This window comes from Penicillium taxi, assembly GCF_028828555.1.
Source record: "Penicillium taxi strain IBT 34144 chromosome Unknown utg000005l_segment0_segment0, whole genome shotgun sequence".
In the NCBI taxonomy this organism is placed as follows: Eukaryota; Fungi; Ascomycota; class Eurotiomycetes; order Eurotiales; family Aspergillaceae; genus Penicillium; species Penicillium taxi.
In genome coordinates this window covers 726,676-740,714 of record NW_026643207.1, presented here as the reverse complement: position 1 = coordinate 740,714, position 14,039 = coordinate 726,676, and the positions used below count along the sequence as shown (strand labels likewise).

The window sequence follows — 14,039 nt, the reverse complement described above, 5'->3', positions numbered from 1 at the left end:
GGGGACGCGGGCCGGAGCGAGAAAAAAGCCTCCAGATATTAATATGGAAAAAGAAGACCAGAGTAAATTCCCCTTGTAAAAAGTAGCAATCAAGTAAATAAAGCTCAATGAAAATAACACGAAGTCCAAGTCCAAGTATCCATCCAAGTAGCTATACTTGCATGCTTTAGCTAATGCAAATTAAATGCAACCTCCGGGGAAGCTGACTAACATAGCACGTGACATATAAATTGGCTGAGTCAGCGCGCACAAAGAACCCGCTTGGCGGCGAGGAGATTTGTGGATTTGTTTCTTGAAAAACTTCGAAGTTCAAACCATCAGTTACCCGGCTGTCGCCTCACATTACCCATCATGGCGCCCAGTTTCGACACCCTGACTGAGCAGGATTTCCATGAGGAAGAAGAGGAGGAGGTTGACTTCTCCGGTGTGTTTTGAAGATTCTTTTTATTACCCGCTCGTGCCCCTCTCTAACTTTAGCTGGCCAGATCTTAAGGAGCAATATGAAGTGAAACTTGAGGAAGGCCTAGATACCTTTGTCGTCATCGATGGGCTCCCCGTTGTACCCGAAGACTCCAAGCAGAAGCTCGTCAAATTCTTGTTGAGGAAACTCAACACTGTCGGCCACACCTCCGAAGATGCTGTCTTTATGCCGCTGAACGACCAAGGTAAAACCGAAGGGTACGTATACAATGAACATTGCACAGGCCAAACAGCCGATTGATTAAAGACGTTTTTTTTTCAATATAGATATGCTTTTGTTGAGTACGAAACCCCCGAACAGGCCATTCAGGCCGTGAAGCAGCTCCACGGCGTCCCTCTCGATAAGAAGCACACTCTGGCCGTTAACAAACTGATGGATATCGAGCGCTATGGTCGTGAGGGTCGCATTGACGAGGAGTACCAAGCGCCTTCTGTCGAGGCTTTCCAGGAGAAGGAGCACCTGCGTTCCTGGATGGGAGATGCCCACGCCCGTGATCAGTTCGCCCTCTTCCGCAACGAGAAAGTCGGTGTTTTCTGGAACAACAAAACCAATCCCCCGGAGAACGTTGTCGATCGCGCTCACTGGACACAACTTTTCGTCCAATGGTCCCCCAAGGGTACCTTCCTTGCTTCAGTCCACCAACAGGGTGTCCAACTCTGGGGTGGCGCCTCTTTCTCTAAACAAAAGCGTTTCCCTCACCCATGTGTTCAACTGATCGAATTCTCTCCCCTCGAGGGCTACTTGACAACATGGTCCTCTCGCCCGATCCAGGTTGAGGAGGGTGACCCCATCCTTACTTACGAGGAGGAAGGAAAGAACATTATCGTTTGGGATATTGAGACTGGCAAGCCTCTCCGATCTTTCGTTTCGCACGAACTTGCCGCTGGTCCCGCTGTTGACGATATTCAGCCTAAGAAGAAGGTTCAGTGGCCCGCCTTCAAGTGGTCCTCTGACGAGAAGTACGTTGCTCGTATGCTCCAGGGACAATCCATTTCTATCTACGAGTTGCCCAACATGAACCTTTTGGGTCGTACCTCTATCAAAATTGAAGGTGTGAGCGACTTCGAGTGGTCTCCCGCCACCACCACCCGTGAGGGCGTCAAGACATACGAGCAACTGCTCAGCTTCTGGACCCCCGAGATTGGCAGCAACCCGGCCCGTGTTGCTCTGATGACTGTCCCCTCCAAGGAGATTGTCCGTACCCGTAACCTTTTCAATGTCTCCGATGTCAAGCTCCACTGGCAATCCCAGGGTGCCTACCTCTGTGTTAAGGTCGACCGTCACTCCAAGTCCAAGAAGTCTATGGCCACTAACCTCGAGATTTTCCGCATTCGCGAGAAGGGTGTGCCCGTTGAGGTTGTTGATAGTTTGAAGGAAACAGTGATCAATTTCTCCTGGGAGCCCAATGGATCTCGTTTCGTTCTCATTACTACTGGAGAGGCTGCCCCCGGCGCCGCTGTCGTTGCCCCCAAGGCTTCCGTTTCTTTCTTCGCCCCGGAGAAGAAGGGTACTACTGCTGGTAACTTCAAGCTGATCCGCACTATTGAAAAGAAGAACAGCAATGCCATTTACTGGTCACCCAAGGGCCGTTTCGTCGTTGTTGCCACAGTCCACTCGCAGTCGAACTTTGACATCGACTTCTGGGATATGGACTTTGAGGGTGAGAAGGTTGAGGCTGAGAAGGACCTGGCTGCCAACCTCCAGCTCATGAAGACAGTTGAACACTACGGTGTCACTGACATTGAATGGGACCCTACCGGTCGTTTCGTGGTCACCAGTGCCAGTGTGTGGACTCACTCAGTAAGACTTCACCCACTTGGTCTAATTTGATCAATATACTAATTAGGATTCTAGATGGAAAATGGCTGGAACATGCACACTTTCTCCGGAACTACCCTCTCCGAGAACCCTACCGAAAAATTCAAGCAGTTTGCCTGGCGCCCACGCCCGGCTACCCTCCTCAGCAAGGAGGAGCAGAAACAGGTTCGCAAGAACCTACGCGAGTACTCGAAGGAGTTCGACGAGGAGGACCGATACGCCGTGGACATCGCCAACACCGCTGTTGTGGAGACTCGCAAGCGGGTACTCAGCGAGTGGCTTGCTTGGATGCGTCGGGAGAAGGAGATTTCGTCCGAAGAGAAGGAGGCCTTTGGCCTGCCCGAGGATGCCGACTCAGCCAAATTGGCCAAGGACGCGCCAATTGGCGGTGGCGAGGAGGGCGACACGGTCGTCGAGGAGCTTGTCGAAGAAATTATCGAAGAGACCGAGGAGGTCATCGGTTGAGGAACCATTTTCTTTTCCCATCCTCTATAATGTTTTTCCAATTTCTCCTTTTCCTATGTTTTTTCTCAACGGCGTCCTCTGCGCTGAGGCCCTATATGCCGTCCCCGTTTTGGATCCAACCATTTTATGAGGATCGGGGCCTCTCAAAAATCGATAGATTGATGTGCAATGTGGATCAGCATGAGACATGTCTACGAAACAAGCTGTTTTTGCGATTTCCACCTTCTTCCACTCCAGTATTTTTGTAATCTTTTAGATCTATGTATAGAGACCCATGCTAACTCCTACAACCCCGAACGCTAACAGCATCAAACTCACTCCACTATGCAATATCGCTGTTGATCCTCTTGATTCAGTTGTTGTATCCGAGTATTTCTTCGGCGATACATTCAACTTGAAGTACTTGTTTTCTCCTCCAACCACATTGCCTGCCGGCGTATATTCACAAACGACATACCAACCCTGAGCCCTCTCGCTACCGTCAGGAGCCCTAGTAACCAGCACGTCTTTCCCTTTGTCTTCATTCTCATCTCTTTCGGCCAGTGTCTTGTCAGTATATCCACAGTTCACAGCAGCACATCCAACCTGCATCGTCTCCTTCCACACCAGCTGCGTGAAATGGCCAGTCTGCTCAGTAAAACCAGTCGGTTTGTAGAAATTATACAATTCCCCTTCATCGCCCCATGCCTTGACAGCAGCCGAAGCATTAGAGTAGCCAAACGCGAGATTCTCACCGTAAGGCCCATCCTGAATACGCAAAGGAGTTAAAAGAGGCTGTCTCGATCTATTAAGATTGGAAGAGAAATAAAGTAAACCTACCGAGTGCTTCCAGATACACGTTTCAGCCCATTCTTTTGCATATTTCACCAATGTTTCGTTCCACACTAGCCCGTCTGCATCGTGGACATTGCGATATTTATTGCTTACTTTCAGGACTGTGTTTTTGAACTCGCTTAGGGAGGTGTAAGAGGATGGAGTTGGGATAGTTGGTGTTGCTATGACTGTCTTTGTAGTTTCGATGACGATGACGGCTTCTTTAGCGCAGATTCTCATAATGAAGATGCTTAATATGAGCCATCTTGACGAATTAAGATTGATAACCATCGTTGCAGGTAGATTTTCAGCGAAGAGGAAAAGCAGGATCTAGGTCGTCAGGTCTTGGTTACTGCATTATAAAAGAGTCGTGTGCTAAATATTCGGATCTTGCCAAAACAGAATGTTTTTTTTTTGGCTTGGAAGTCGGCGCCGCAGATAATAGCACATACACCGCCCTTGCAATGGTTGATTTTGATTGTAGGGCGCCAGCAGGAAATCTATAGTCATCCGAGCCATGATTCAGGAACCGGCGGTACAAGAGTGATGTGTTGATATAACAGCGTCATATCCAATCAATTTCACGGTACCTGCAGGAACAAAACGAGTGAGAATAACCTGCCAATGACATTATTTGCTTTTTGTGCCTGGTTTGATTCAGTCTGAGTCTGTGGCCGGATTTGGATGTTCTGGACCAGAATAGGAAGTGATTTCAAGACGAGATGTTCCAGTAGCCGCTGTTGACGTCAGATGCTACCTACATACCCAGCCAGGTTGATGGATGAACCAGAAGAAATGGGGGAAAAAAGGGAAAGTGAAGGAAGAAAAGCCAGAAAAAATAGACAATGAATTACTGGTATACGGTCAGATAGTCGATAACTTCGGATGACGTATGAAGTAGTATATAAAAACTTCACGCTATGCATTGGTATCGGTCATAATTTACATCAAGCTACATCCAATGCCATACATGGCTCGTTCTACATTGCGCTTGACCTGGTACCAGTCAGCTCTGCGCTCCGCAAACTCATATACCTCTTCCACGCGCCAGATCCCCTGGAACCGATCTGCGTCGGCAATAAGCGTCGCTAGCTCTTTAGCATCAGACGGATCGATCAGGTAGATCTGTGCAAGTTCCCGGAAAGCCTTAAAATATAAGAGTAGCTCGCTGTTCCTCAGTGTCTGTACGAATTTGAAGTAATGGTTCATGTCGCTGGAGGCTGAGTCAATTTGATAAGTTCATAAAGTAGGGGTGGTTCATACCTGATTAGCTTCAGTGATCCCTCGACACTGATGCGCTGTCGCTTGAGATGTTTGCATAGAGCTGTGAATAAGCGGAGGCCGACTTCTTGGTTAAACACATCCAGTGTGCTCTTATCCGTACTTCCCACCAGCATCTGCGTGTGAGATGAGACAATATCCACCACAGCCGTGGCGGCTTCACTCACACCCACGTCCATAGTCTGTCGATGGGGATCAGACGATACACCCGGATTGAAGTCTGTAGCCAGCTGCCGCGTGGCGAGGATATAGTCTACTTCTTCCATGAGGACGTCAATACCCTTATTCAAGCCAGAAGCAACACGTTCATCAAGGAGCTGCTCAAATTTCTTCTTCTCTTTCACAGCAGGGTCGAGGAAGTCGTTCCGATCTGTCAGCCTTGTACCAATCAATTCTTGTTCGTAGAAAACGTCCACCATTTGTAAAATCAGGTCCCCGACGTTGACCAGCTCCAAGAATGTCACTAAAGGCTCTACACCAGACTGATCACGCTCATCCTGTTCGCGTGGTCGGTAGTTAGACAGATGATCGATCGCCTTGTCGAAGCCGATTATGACATGGCGGTAGCCCAGAATCCGCAAGAGAGCGACAAAGATTGCCGCGCATTGATTCTTCGCTGCCGTACCGTATTGTCCACCGAGGCGCACAAACTGCGCGGCTCTCTCGAGACTAGATTTTGCGGTATGAACCAGGCTCAGGGCGATTTCAATGCTGAACAAAGATCGAATGCCTTCCATCTTTGTTTTCATGATGGCTGCCTTGGCTGCAAGTTCAGTACTTGGGGCTTCTTCGGGGAACGCCGGAGCAGGAGATGTGATCGTGGAGAATCGGTTGGGACTCTTGGAAGTTGTGGGCGTGCCGCTGTCACTAGTGCCTGCATCTGGTTTCGAGTCTCCATTGGACTTGGAAAAGCTTGGGAGTATGTTCACTGGCATCATGATCACTTTCTTAAATGATGTAAGGAAGTCTCTTTTATCAGCCTGTCGGTTGACATTCGACATCAGATATGATTCAGTCGAGGCTGCTTGTTCGGAAAGCTGGCGATCCCAGTCGGTAACTGTCGCCTCACACCCCTTTCGGAAGTAATTGAGCTCTTCTGCTAGATATAGTTCAATGTGTGGCTCGTAGATCTTGCAAACGACAGCATCAAGATACTGGTCGAATTTATCGTTGGAGTTTCGGATGGGCAGAAGAGCTTCAGATAAGTTCATGCACTGGATGAAGGTGAGTGAAATCGCGCTCAGATACGACTCCACGCTAGTGCGATGAAGCTCGTCAAATATAGCTGTCAAAAATGGAGAGAGGACATCCTTTCCGACCTTTTGCATGAAGGCAGACGCCACGTCCAGCTCCGGAGGAAAAACGCGGTTCATTATAGTAACCTCCTCATTATAAGCAACACTTACGCGAGTAAAAAAGGCCTGTGTGTGCTGAAGTCTCAATTTGCCGGTCAAGTCAATGCAATCGGCTGGCGATCCGAGCTCTTCCTTGCGAGTCATTATATGATTGTGGCGAATAAACAACTCCACCGCGGAATTGCCGCCATTGAGCATCCACAAGACATTTCCGTATTTTCGCATATTTCCATCAACGTCCTCTGTGTCGTAGGCTTTCCGGAACTCATTCAAAGCAGTAGTTTCAAACATGGACACTGTGTTCTCCAGGCGATCTTCCCGTTCTTCCCAGCCGTCAATCATATCTGATTTGGCAAAGTCACGCAACTGAGACAATATCTGCGCTTGGGATCGCTCATCTGTATATTTTTGGAAAACCAGATTATCTGTCGACGGCCCAGACCTCACGATATCGTTGTAAAAAGGTGCCAATACGGCATGAATCTTCCCGTACTCCTGACGAGCTTCACCCCGAATGGACTTCGCCTGCTTTATCACCACCAAATCTGGATCTTCCATATCAGTTTCAAGCAAGTTGGGCTGTGAAGCTATATTCCCGATCTCGATCTTGTCAAACCCATCAGAGATAGCGTTCACATCTGTCGCGGATGAGTCCTGAGCCGCAATCGCGGAGGCCACAGCTCCTACTACCTCAGCCACTTCTTGCTCACCAACAGCATCCATATTCGTAATGCTCCCGTATGATTTTTCGATATGTTTTCGAGCATCTGTCTCATTCCAGCACCCAATTCGCTTTAGCATGTATACCCATCTGGTATCATCATATGCCATTTCGTGTAAGAGCTTGCATGACCGCGCTGCGTGGATGAGGTCAACAGGACCGAGGTGATCAAGAATGGACGACATGATCTCTTAGTAGCGTTAGAAGGCTTGTTTATCCATTCAGTGATTCGACGTACCAGCTGGTAAGGAAGCCCGCGCAACTTCTTCCATAGACGCCATACGCAGAGAGGCCAGCACATCTCTGCGTGGCTGCGTCGGCGTCATTCCTTTTTTCCCGTTCGGCGGCATATCTGCTGTCTGGTCTCTTCATTGGGAACGGGTGGTGGCGCTGGGGTGCAAAGCACGGAGTTCGATTCTAGAGAAGACCGGTCTCCTCCAGATTAAAATCGAACTGTGCTCGTCGAATGGGTTTAATATTAATAGTTAATGATATCTCTAGGGAGTCGCGATTGTTCGAGGCTTGCAGTCTCCACACCGCCCAATCCAATAACACGACCAGGCGGTGAGAAGAGAAATTTAATTTAGATTACGGAGTACTGCTGAAAATAATCAAACCGCTATGTCTTCTGAAATGCATGCAATTTACTGAAGCCATAATATCTAATGTAATTGTTCCCGACGTCCGCTTCTTTCCATAGTCAACTACCTAGGTATTTATTATTTAGATAGTTGAGTAAGATCGAGATATCCATGGTTGACATATTCATATTTGAATTCCTCGACGTACACGAATTGGAAGTCGTAAGCTAGGGATTGGCTTCAATTCAGTGTAAAATGTAAAAAAGACCTCTGACGGAACTCGGGATATTAAACGGGATATCAATGCAAGCATTTGCACAGATCGCTAATTATGATATGCAAGGGCTAAGCAATATGATCCAACGCCGTAGAAGTTGTAAAGAAAGAAAATAACGCTAGAAACATTCATCAAAAATCAAGACTGGAGTGGCGGTATAGCAGTTCGGGCCTGTGGTACATGGCTTTTAGAGCTTGTAGCTTCATCAAAGATATTATAACCGTAGTCTGCCGCATTAGGAGGTGTGTAGACTTTGGGGTCTTATCAGTAATTATTCTCGACGGGTAAATTTCCTTTGGTATAACTCACGATGTAAGGAGACAGCGACTTCACTGCTGCTGGGGTTGCTGACACGATGGAGACCTATATCATCGGAGATGTAGGTCACCGCGTTCACTCCGAATGTGGTGGATGACTTGATTGTCAACGGTTTCTTTTCCTCATTCTGTTCATGCTCTGGGTTCTCATAGACTGTTTCGTTGAGTTGACCTGAGAGTACCTTCATGATGCAGTGGGCATTGGCGTGGTCGTGAATTGGTGATCCCTTGCCCGGATTCCAGACGAGGAGAAGCTAAAATAGTTAATATATGTCCATAGTATAAGCATTACTTGAGTCTTGAATGACTTACGATGTTCGCCTTTTGATTGATGTTCTCAATAGCATTGCGCGTATAGTTTCTGCTGGTGTCGTTGTAGAAATATTCTATCCAATCACTTGGATCGGACATGTACTTCTTTGCTAGAGAAATCAAGTGTGCAGAATCAACTTCATCGGAAGAGATTCCGCCTGACTCTCCCAGATACTTCTTGATATCTTGAACGAGACTTTCTAAGTTGTATCGTTCCTTGAAGGGCTGGTAGTTCGGGGATATGGTCTTATCGATCGCCGGGACTGAAGAAACAACGGAAGAAGACATCTTGAAAAGAAATTGCGATATTGATATTGACTTTGGATTTGTGTAGTTTATTCAGAATGTCAAATCAAGCGAACAGGGGGCATTTATAAAGTATCAGAGATTATGGCCGGATCCTTATGGCTTCTTCAATCCCCGAATATAATATGACGTTGGGTGGTGAATCGGCGATTGACGCCTGAGTTTGCTTCCGATATCGCCGATTGCGCCAGCGTCGCCAGTCCTGCTCCTTCAGATATTGTATTACCTACGGAGTATTAATTGAAAATTCTGAATTATTCTTCTTGGAGTTATTCGATTCCTCATTGAGATTAGTCTCGGTTTCTTACAGGTTTCGAGAACAGGGCCCTGTGGTATAGTCCACGAGTCCTGTCCTTTGGTTGGCCATTCGGGGGCAAGATCACGTTATGATCCTTATCAAAGAGGATTGGCCTGATGCAGATGCATTTCTGATACAGTTTCAAGGTCAACTGATCAAGATAGCATGTATCGGCGACTTGTCACTTCTCAATTCTAGATGTAAATATGCTGATACGTAGGAAGTAGTACGACATACGGTAACTCTACTCCACTCCTCATCCTCGTCGCAGCTTTCGAGGTAAGTCATATGCTTAATTAAAATCTGCCAAGATCGATCCACTGGCAATGTTATATATTGCCATAGCGTCCTCCAATACTCTATAATATTGTGAGTATCGAAGGATTTAGTATGTTCAATTCCCAGCAAATCAGCTCAGCTTACGTAATACCCATTGGGGCAGACGCGTGCTCAGTTCTACCAATGAGCAAAAGCAGCGAGGGTGAATAGGTAGATTCTACACCATTCTTTAGGGTTGAGTGAATTAGGCTGATCTCTCCAAGACGCTGCAATTGACACTCTTGATTTCTTACGACAATAATGATGCATCTGCGGGATCTTCTCTCACATTCCAGCCTCTGATCATGACTCCAAGATCTACAAAACAGACCGGTCTGGCTCTATTGGCTTGTACAGAGTGTCGAAAACAACATCTGAAATGTGACGCTCAGAAACCATCATGTTCGCGCTGCCTGGAACATAAATATCTTTGTCAATATCTTCCATCGCGACGTGGTGGCCGCAGAAAAACCCGTGAACCCCGCCAAATATCTAATCAACCCAATCACGACGTGAGTTTATCCTTATAGTGGAATAAATACAATTGTCTGAACAGATATCTAACAATTTCTCAGTCTCTAATTCTATCCCCTAGTCAGCCTGATACGCCTGTCAGTACGTCACGTCAAAGAATTGATGCAAGTGTTTCGACTGGTCATATCCCCTGGCCTATGATTTCACATAGTCAAACTCAGGAGTCTTGGTCTCATGATGATCGCTATTTGCGATTGTTCTATGAAAACTTCCATGTCGCTCACCCCATGTTAGTGCCCAGTGCTATGTATAACGACCGGCAATATCCCGATTTCCTACAACTGGTTGTGAATTTCGTCGGTTCGCACTATATTCCATCAGGATCAAGTCCATCGGGATCAAGTCAGCAATTCAGGGACAAAGTTGTCGCAGAGTTGACTTGCTGTCCAGAACGATCACCATCTATGGTCCAGGCTTGGCTAATATACTCTATCGCCATCTACGCTCATGGCGAATGGCAAGATGCACAGGATGCCATCGCACGCAGTGTGGATATAGCATTAGAGCTTGGTATGAACCGTCACGATTTCGCCGCATCGGCACACCCCGAGAACTCCATCGAAGCTGAAAGCATGCGACGGACATGGTGGGAGCTGTATCTCACTGATATTTTTATGGCAGCGCCATTCAAATATAATACTTTTCAGTGCAGTAATATGGCACCAGAGGTTGCTCTACCTTGTGAGGAGTCAGTATATACGGGCACTTGTGAGATACCCACTCCCCGGAAAATTCTGGACTTCAAGCGTAGAGTGTTCGCGGCTGAAGAAACAGTATTTTCATCGTTCAGTTACCGCATTGAAGCCGCTACGATATTATGCAGAGCTTTTGTGCTTAATGGGCTAAGAGACTATCATCGTGATCATGTACAAGCTGTTGAAAATGCGCTTGTCAGCTGGGTGAATCATTTGCCTGCCAAAAAACTGGATATCGTTGATGCATACGGGAACATTGATGAGATGATGTTTCAGGCACACATGACTATTTCATATGCCACCATGCTTCTGCATCTTCCGAGGAGTGATTTGCAGCCCGTACTATCACAATCGGATGATCAGTTCTGGCCCGTTGCGACGCGCCATCTAGCCTCTACTTTTAATCGCCCCATTCACAGTATCAAAGCCACCGAAGCATCCCGGCGATTGTCCGATGCCATCTCACTCTGCCCTAATGTCCCGAAACATACCCCTTTTATCATTCCTGCACTGGCCCTATGTGGGATGATTCAACTGGCCACATCCATCAAACACAACGAAGAGTGTTTTGATCACCACTATAATCGTGTAACACTTATCCTAGGATGTCTGAAAACCACAAAGAGAATCTGGAATATAGCTGATGCTGCCTATAATCATCTGAGGGTCTCTGCAGCCGACGCCTTGTCGGATGTCTTGGAACGATGGTGCACAGAGCCTCTTAGGAACTTCTTTCCTGCGGATTCAACACCGACTAGTACAGAAAGGACGAACCAGCCAATAAGACCACTCATTGCGCTTCCAGAAGGACAGGACCTGTTGTTTCCTCTTGCACCAGCCTTTGTTGATCCAACGTGCTATAATCATTCGTTCTTCACATCCATCCCGGATTTTGACATAGGTTAGTTATTATTCATTCCATAACTAGTTCAACGAGTTCAACATCTAGATCATATTTCTAATACCTCCATGTAATATTATCCGAAGTAATTATACGGCTAAAGAAATCTACAGCGTACGCGTAGAACACCTATCGAATCCTAAGTAATGAAACATAAGTAACGAAACCTGTTAGAAACAGAGACCAATATGGATATGGAAAAGAGTGAGGGAAATTCAGAATATACAGTCAATAGTAGTATTCCTGATCTATAATAAGGATCACAACGTGGTCTTGACGAATGGCTAACGAAAGGACCCAGGGACTCAACTTGTTTAATTATAAGCCGTGTTTCAAGAAAATTTGGCTTTATTATGACGATAATAGGCGCAACTAGCCGGTATAACTATTCTTATCTTGAATTGAAACTGGCGGTCAGCTCTTTATTATGTCGGGGCCCCGGGATTTTTAGTCGGCGATTGAGAACCTGGTCCATGCAGATAGGATCTACGTTTGGACCCAATACGTTCGCCCAGAATATTCCTACACCCCTTGTTCTTAACCTTTTCTGTTAATTGAACTAATGCAATGACTGTGCTAGCATTATTTAGACTCAATTAAATAGTTAAATGCAGGTGATCATCTACATCGGGTATACCTCTGTGATCTACATCCATATCGCCAATACCCCCGGCCATAGATGACATCAAGGTACATACTTCAGGGCTAGGTTACAGCTGTGCTACATACACAGATAAGAAATTCTACCTACTTACCTTGGTACTAGATACTCTAACATAGTTTTTTTTCATCGAAGTCCAATGTCTGTATTGTATCCTGTACAACAACTAAATATGATACCTAATCAAACAGCGGCCCCTAACCGATCTGGGACCCTATCAAGATCCTTTAAACAGGGCGCCACGAAGATATCACCCCGGATAATGCCACGACTAGTGTGATAAGAGACAAAGAGCCATAGGAACACTACAATCAAAGAAAATACCTGTAGATAAAAGTCAATAGAGGTCTATATCAACAAATATGACACAACTTACTGTTCCAAGTACTGAGAAGAAGCGCGAGGATAAATCTAGACCTATGGTACAAGTACAGGTAGAAAACACTCCCAATGGAAAAGTTAGCGCCCACCAGCCCAGATTGAACGGGAATCTCCTCGATTTGATCAATGTGGCGACAGCGAAGATCAACCACACCAGTGCAAAGGCCCAGAGTATGATTCCAATGAAGAAACCCATACAATAGAACATCTCACCCGCAGAGGCATTGAGAGTATTTGTTTGAGGAAAGACTGTCTGTGCACTTTTGCCGAGTCTTTGAATACTAATAGGAGTAAGATATTGCACTTTAACAACTGGAGATAGGGATCACTTACCCAAATCCACCTTGACCTAAAGGACCGAGTGGAAGAAATACGCTCACTAGCATTGCTTTTGGTGGTTGCTTATAGAACATTAGGCGCTGGAGGTAGATGCATATCACCATGAGTGCCAGGGGAACGCCAATGCCCCAAAGAATGTAGCTTGAGATGATGGTCCAGAGAGCCAGTTGTGGATTTGGTAGAACATCAGCCACGATGGCCCCTGATGCTGCTGCAACGACACATGTGACAATTGGAAGAAGCCAGGCGGCAGTCATGGAGGATAGATCAGCTCCATTTCGTTGTGTGGTGCTACATCCATATAGAAAAGTGTTAGTGGAGGAAAAATCCAAGCTTCAGATTATAACTCTTCAAAAGGAAGCACTGACAATATGAACGGGATGCCAATGGCTAGCAACACCGACACAACTGCATCGAATATCCACACTGCCCAAATAAAATAAGCTGCCTTTTCTCCCCAAGCAGGCACACAAACAAAGCAAAACATATTGATGATAGTAGTTAAGCCCATTGGAAAGGTGCCCAGGAACAGTGATTGTACCGGATGGGCAATCATCACCCTGAAGATATCCCGATAGAGTATGTAGCGTAGCAAGGTTATAGCCAGAATGGCAATAAAAAATAACACGTTCAATGCGAAGACAATGATTGATATAGAGTAGAGCCATTGTCCATTATAGGGCAGAGTGTTCAACAGAATTGAGACTATTCCAGTTCCCATATTCACTGAAAACCATCTTCTTGACTGTTAGCTCCGGTTCCAATAGGCGCTTCTTGTTTAAACTCACGCTGGTGTAAAGTTGCGTACTATCTGCCGCCAACCTTTTTCATTCTTTTGTTTTATAGACTCACCAGGTTGTTCTGCTGAAAGTGTACATTTCGGCTCATGATAGAGGCTAGTCATCTCGGAATCTGTCAATAATTGATCGTAAACCTCGTAGTAGGTAGACTGGAGATAAAACTTGAAATTGAAACATATTAATAGCTTGATCAGGACATCTTAAATATTTATTTGTTTACAATGGCTATTTCGTGCGAGAAAAGTCTTCACTCGGGCTCAGAATTGAACGCCGACTGAGAAATCATCTAGTAAACCCCGCAAAAGCACCGGGCATCGTCGTGGATTAGACCTCAGAAACAAAAGATCTGATACTCAGTCTATCACCTAAATTAAGTTCTGAAGTC

At 46.1% G+C, this 14,039-nt stretch overlaps 6 protein-coding genes across 6 annotated transcripts; 2 read left to right on the top strand and 4 right to left on the bottom strand.

Moving 5' to 3' along the window:
- Nucleotides 1-351: 351 nt before the first annotated feature.
- On the top strand, nucleotides 352-2,764 carry EifCb (translation initiation factor eIF3 core subunit b; the record flags this gene model as incomplete). The annotated part of the gene is made up of 4 exons (XM_057210302.1): nucleotides 352-424; nucleotides 486-678; nucleotides 748-2,281; nucleotides 2,336-2,764. 4 exons carry the CDS (start codon nucleotides 352-354, stop codon nucleotides 2,762-2,764), a joined length of 2,229 nt encoding a protein of 742 aa, XP_057059845.1.
- A 258-nt stretch (nucleotides 2,765-3,022) lies between these two features.
- On the bottom strand, nucleotides 3,023-3,817 carry N7495_007650 (putative extracellular SCP domain protein Pry1; the record flags this gene model as incomplete). Its single annotated transcript, XM_057210301.1, has 1 exon — nucleotides 3,023-3,817. One exon carries the CDS (start codon nucleotides 3,815-3,817, stop codon nucleotides 3,023-3,025), a length of 795 nt encoding a protein of 264 aa, XP_057059844.1.
- Nucleotides 3,818-4,519: 702 nt separating this feature from the next.
- N7495_007649 (exocyst complex component Sec10 family protein) lies at nucleotides 4,520-7,284 on the bottom strand (the record flags this gene model as incomplete). The annotated part of the gene is made up of 3 exons (XM_057210300.1): nucleotides 4,520-4,790; nucleotides 4,841-7,124; nucleotides 7,173-7,284. 3 exons carry the CDS (start codon nucleotides 7,282-7,284, stop codon nucleotides 4,520-4,522), a joined length of 2,667 nt encoding a protein of 888 aa, XP_057059843.1.
- A 646-nt stretch (nucleotides 7,285-7,930) lies between these two features.
- N7495_007648 (uncharacterized protein) lies at nucleotides 7,931-8,709 on the bottom strand (the record flags this gene model as incomplete). The annotated part of the gene is made up of 3 exons (XM_057210299.1): nucleotides 7,931-8,043; nucleotides 8,102-8,363; nucleotides 8,422-8,709. 3 exons carry the CDS (start codon nucleotides 8,707-8,709, stop codon nucleotides 7,931-7,933), a joined length of 663 nt encoding a protein of 220 aa, XP_057059842.1.
- Nucleotides 8,710-9,648: 939 nt separating this feature from the next.
- On the top strand, nucleotides 9,649-11,478 carry N7495_007647 (Zn(II)2Cys6 transcription factor; the record flags this gene model as incomplete). Its single annotated transcript, XM_057210298.1, has 2 exons — nucleotides 9,649-9,855; nucleotides 9,919-11,478. 2 exons carry the CDS (start codon nucleotides 9,649-9,651, stop codon nucleotides 11,476-11,478), a joined length of 1,767 nt encoding a protein of 588 aa, XP_057059841.1.
- Nucleotides 11,479-12,317: 839 nt separating this feature from the next.
- N7495_007646 (sulfite efflux pump SSU1) lies at nucleotides 12,318-13,186 on the bottom strand (the record flags this gene model as incomplete). Its single annotated transcript, XM_057210297.1, has 3 exons — nucleotides 12,318-12,458; nucleotides 12,511-12,796; nucleotides 12,849-13,186. The coding sequence occupies 3 exons, from the start codon at nucleotides 13,184-13,186 to the stop codon at nucleotides 12,318-12,320; spliced, it is 765 nt and encodes a 254-aa protein (XP_057059840.1).
- Nucleotides 13,187-14,039: the final 853 nt, after the last annotated feature.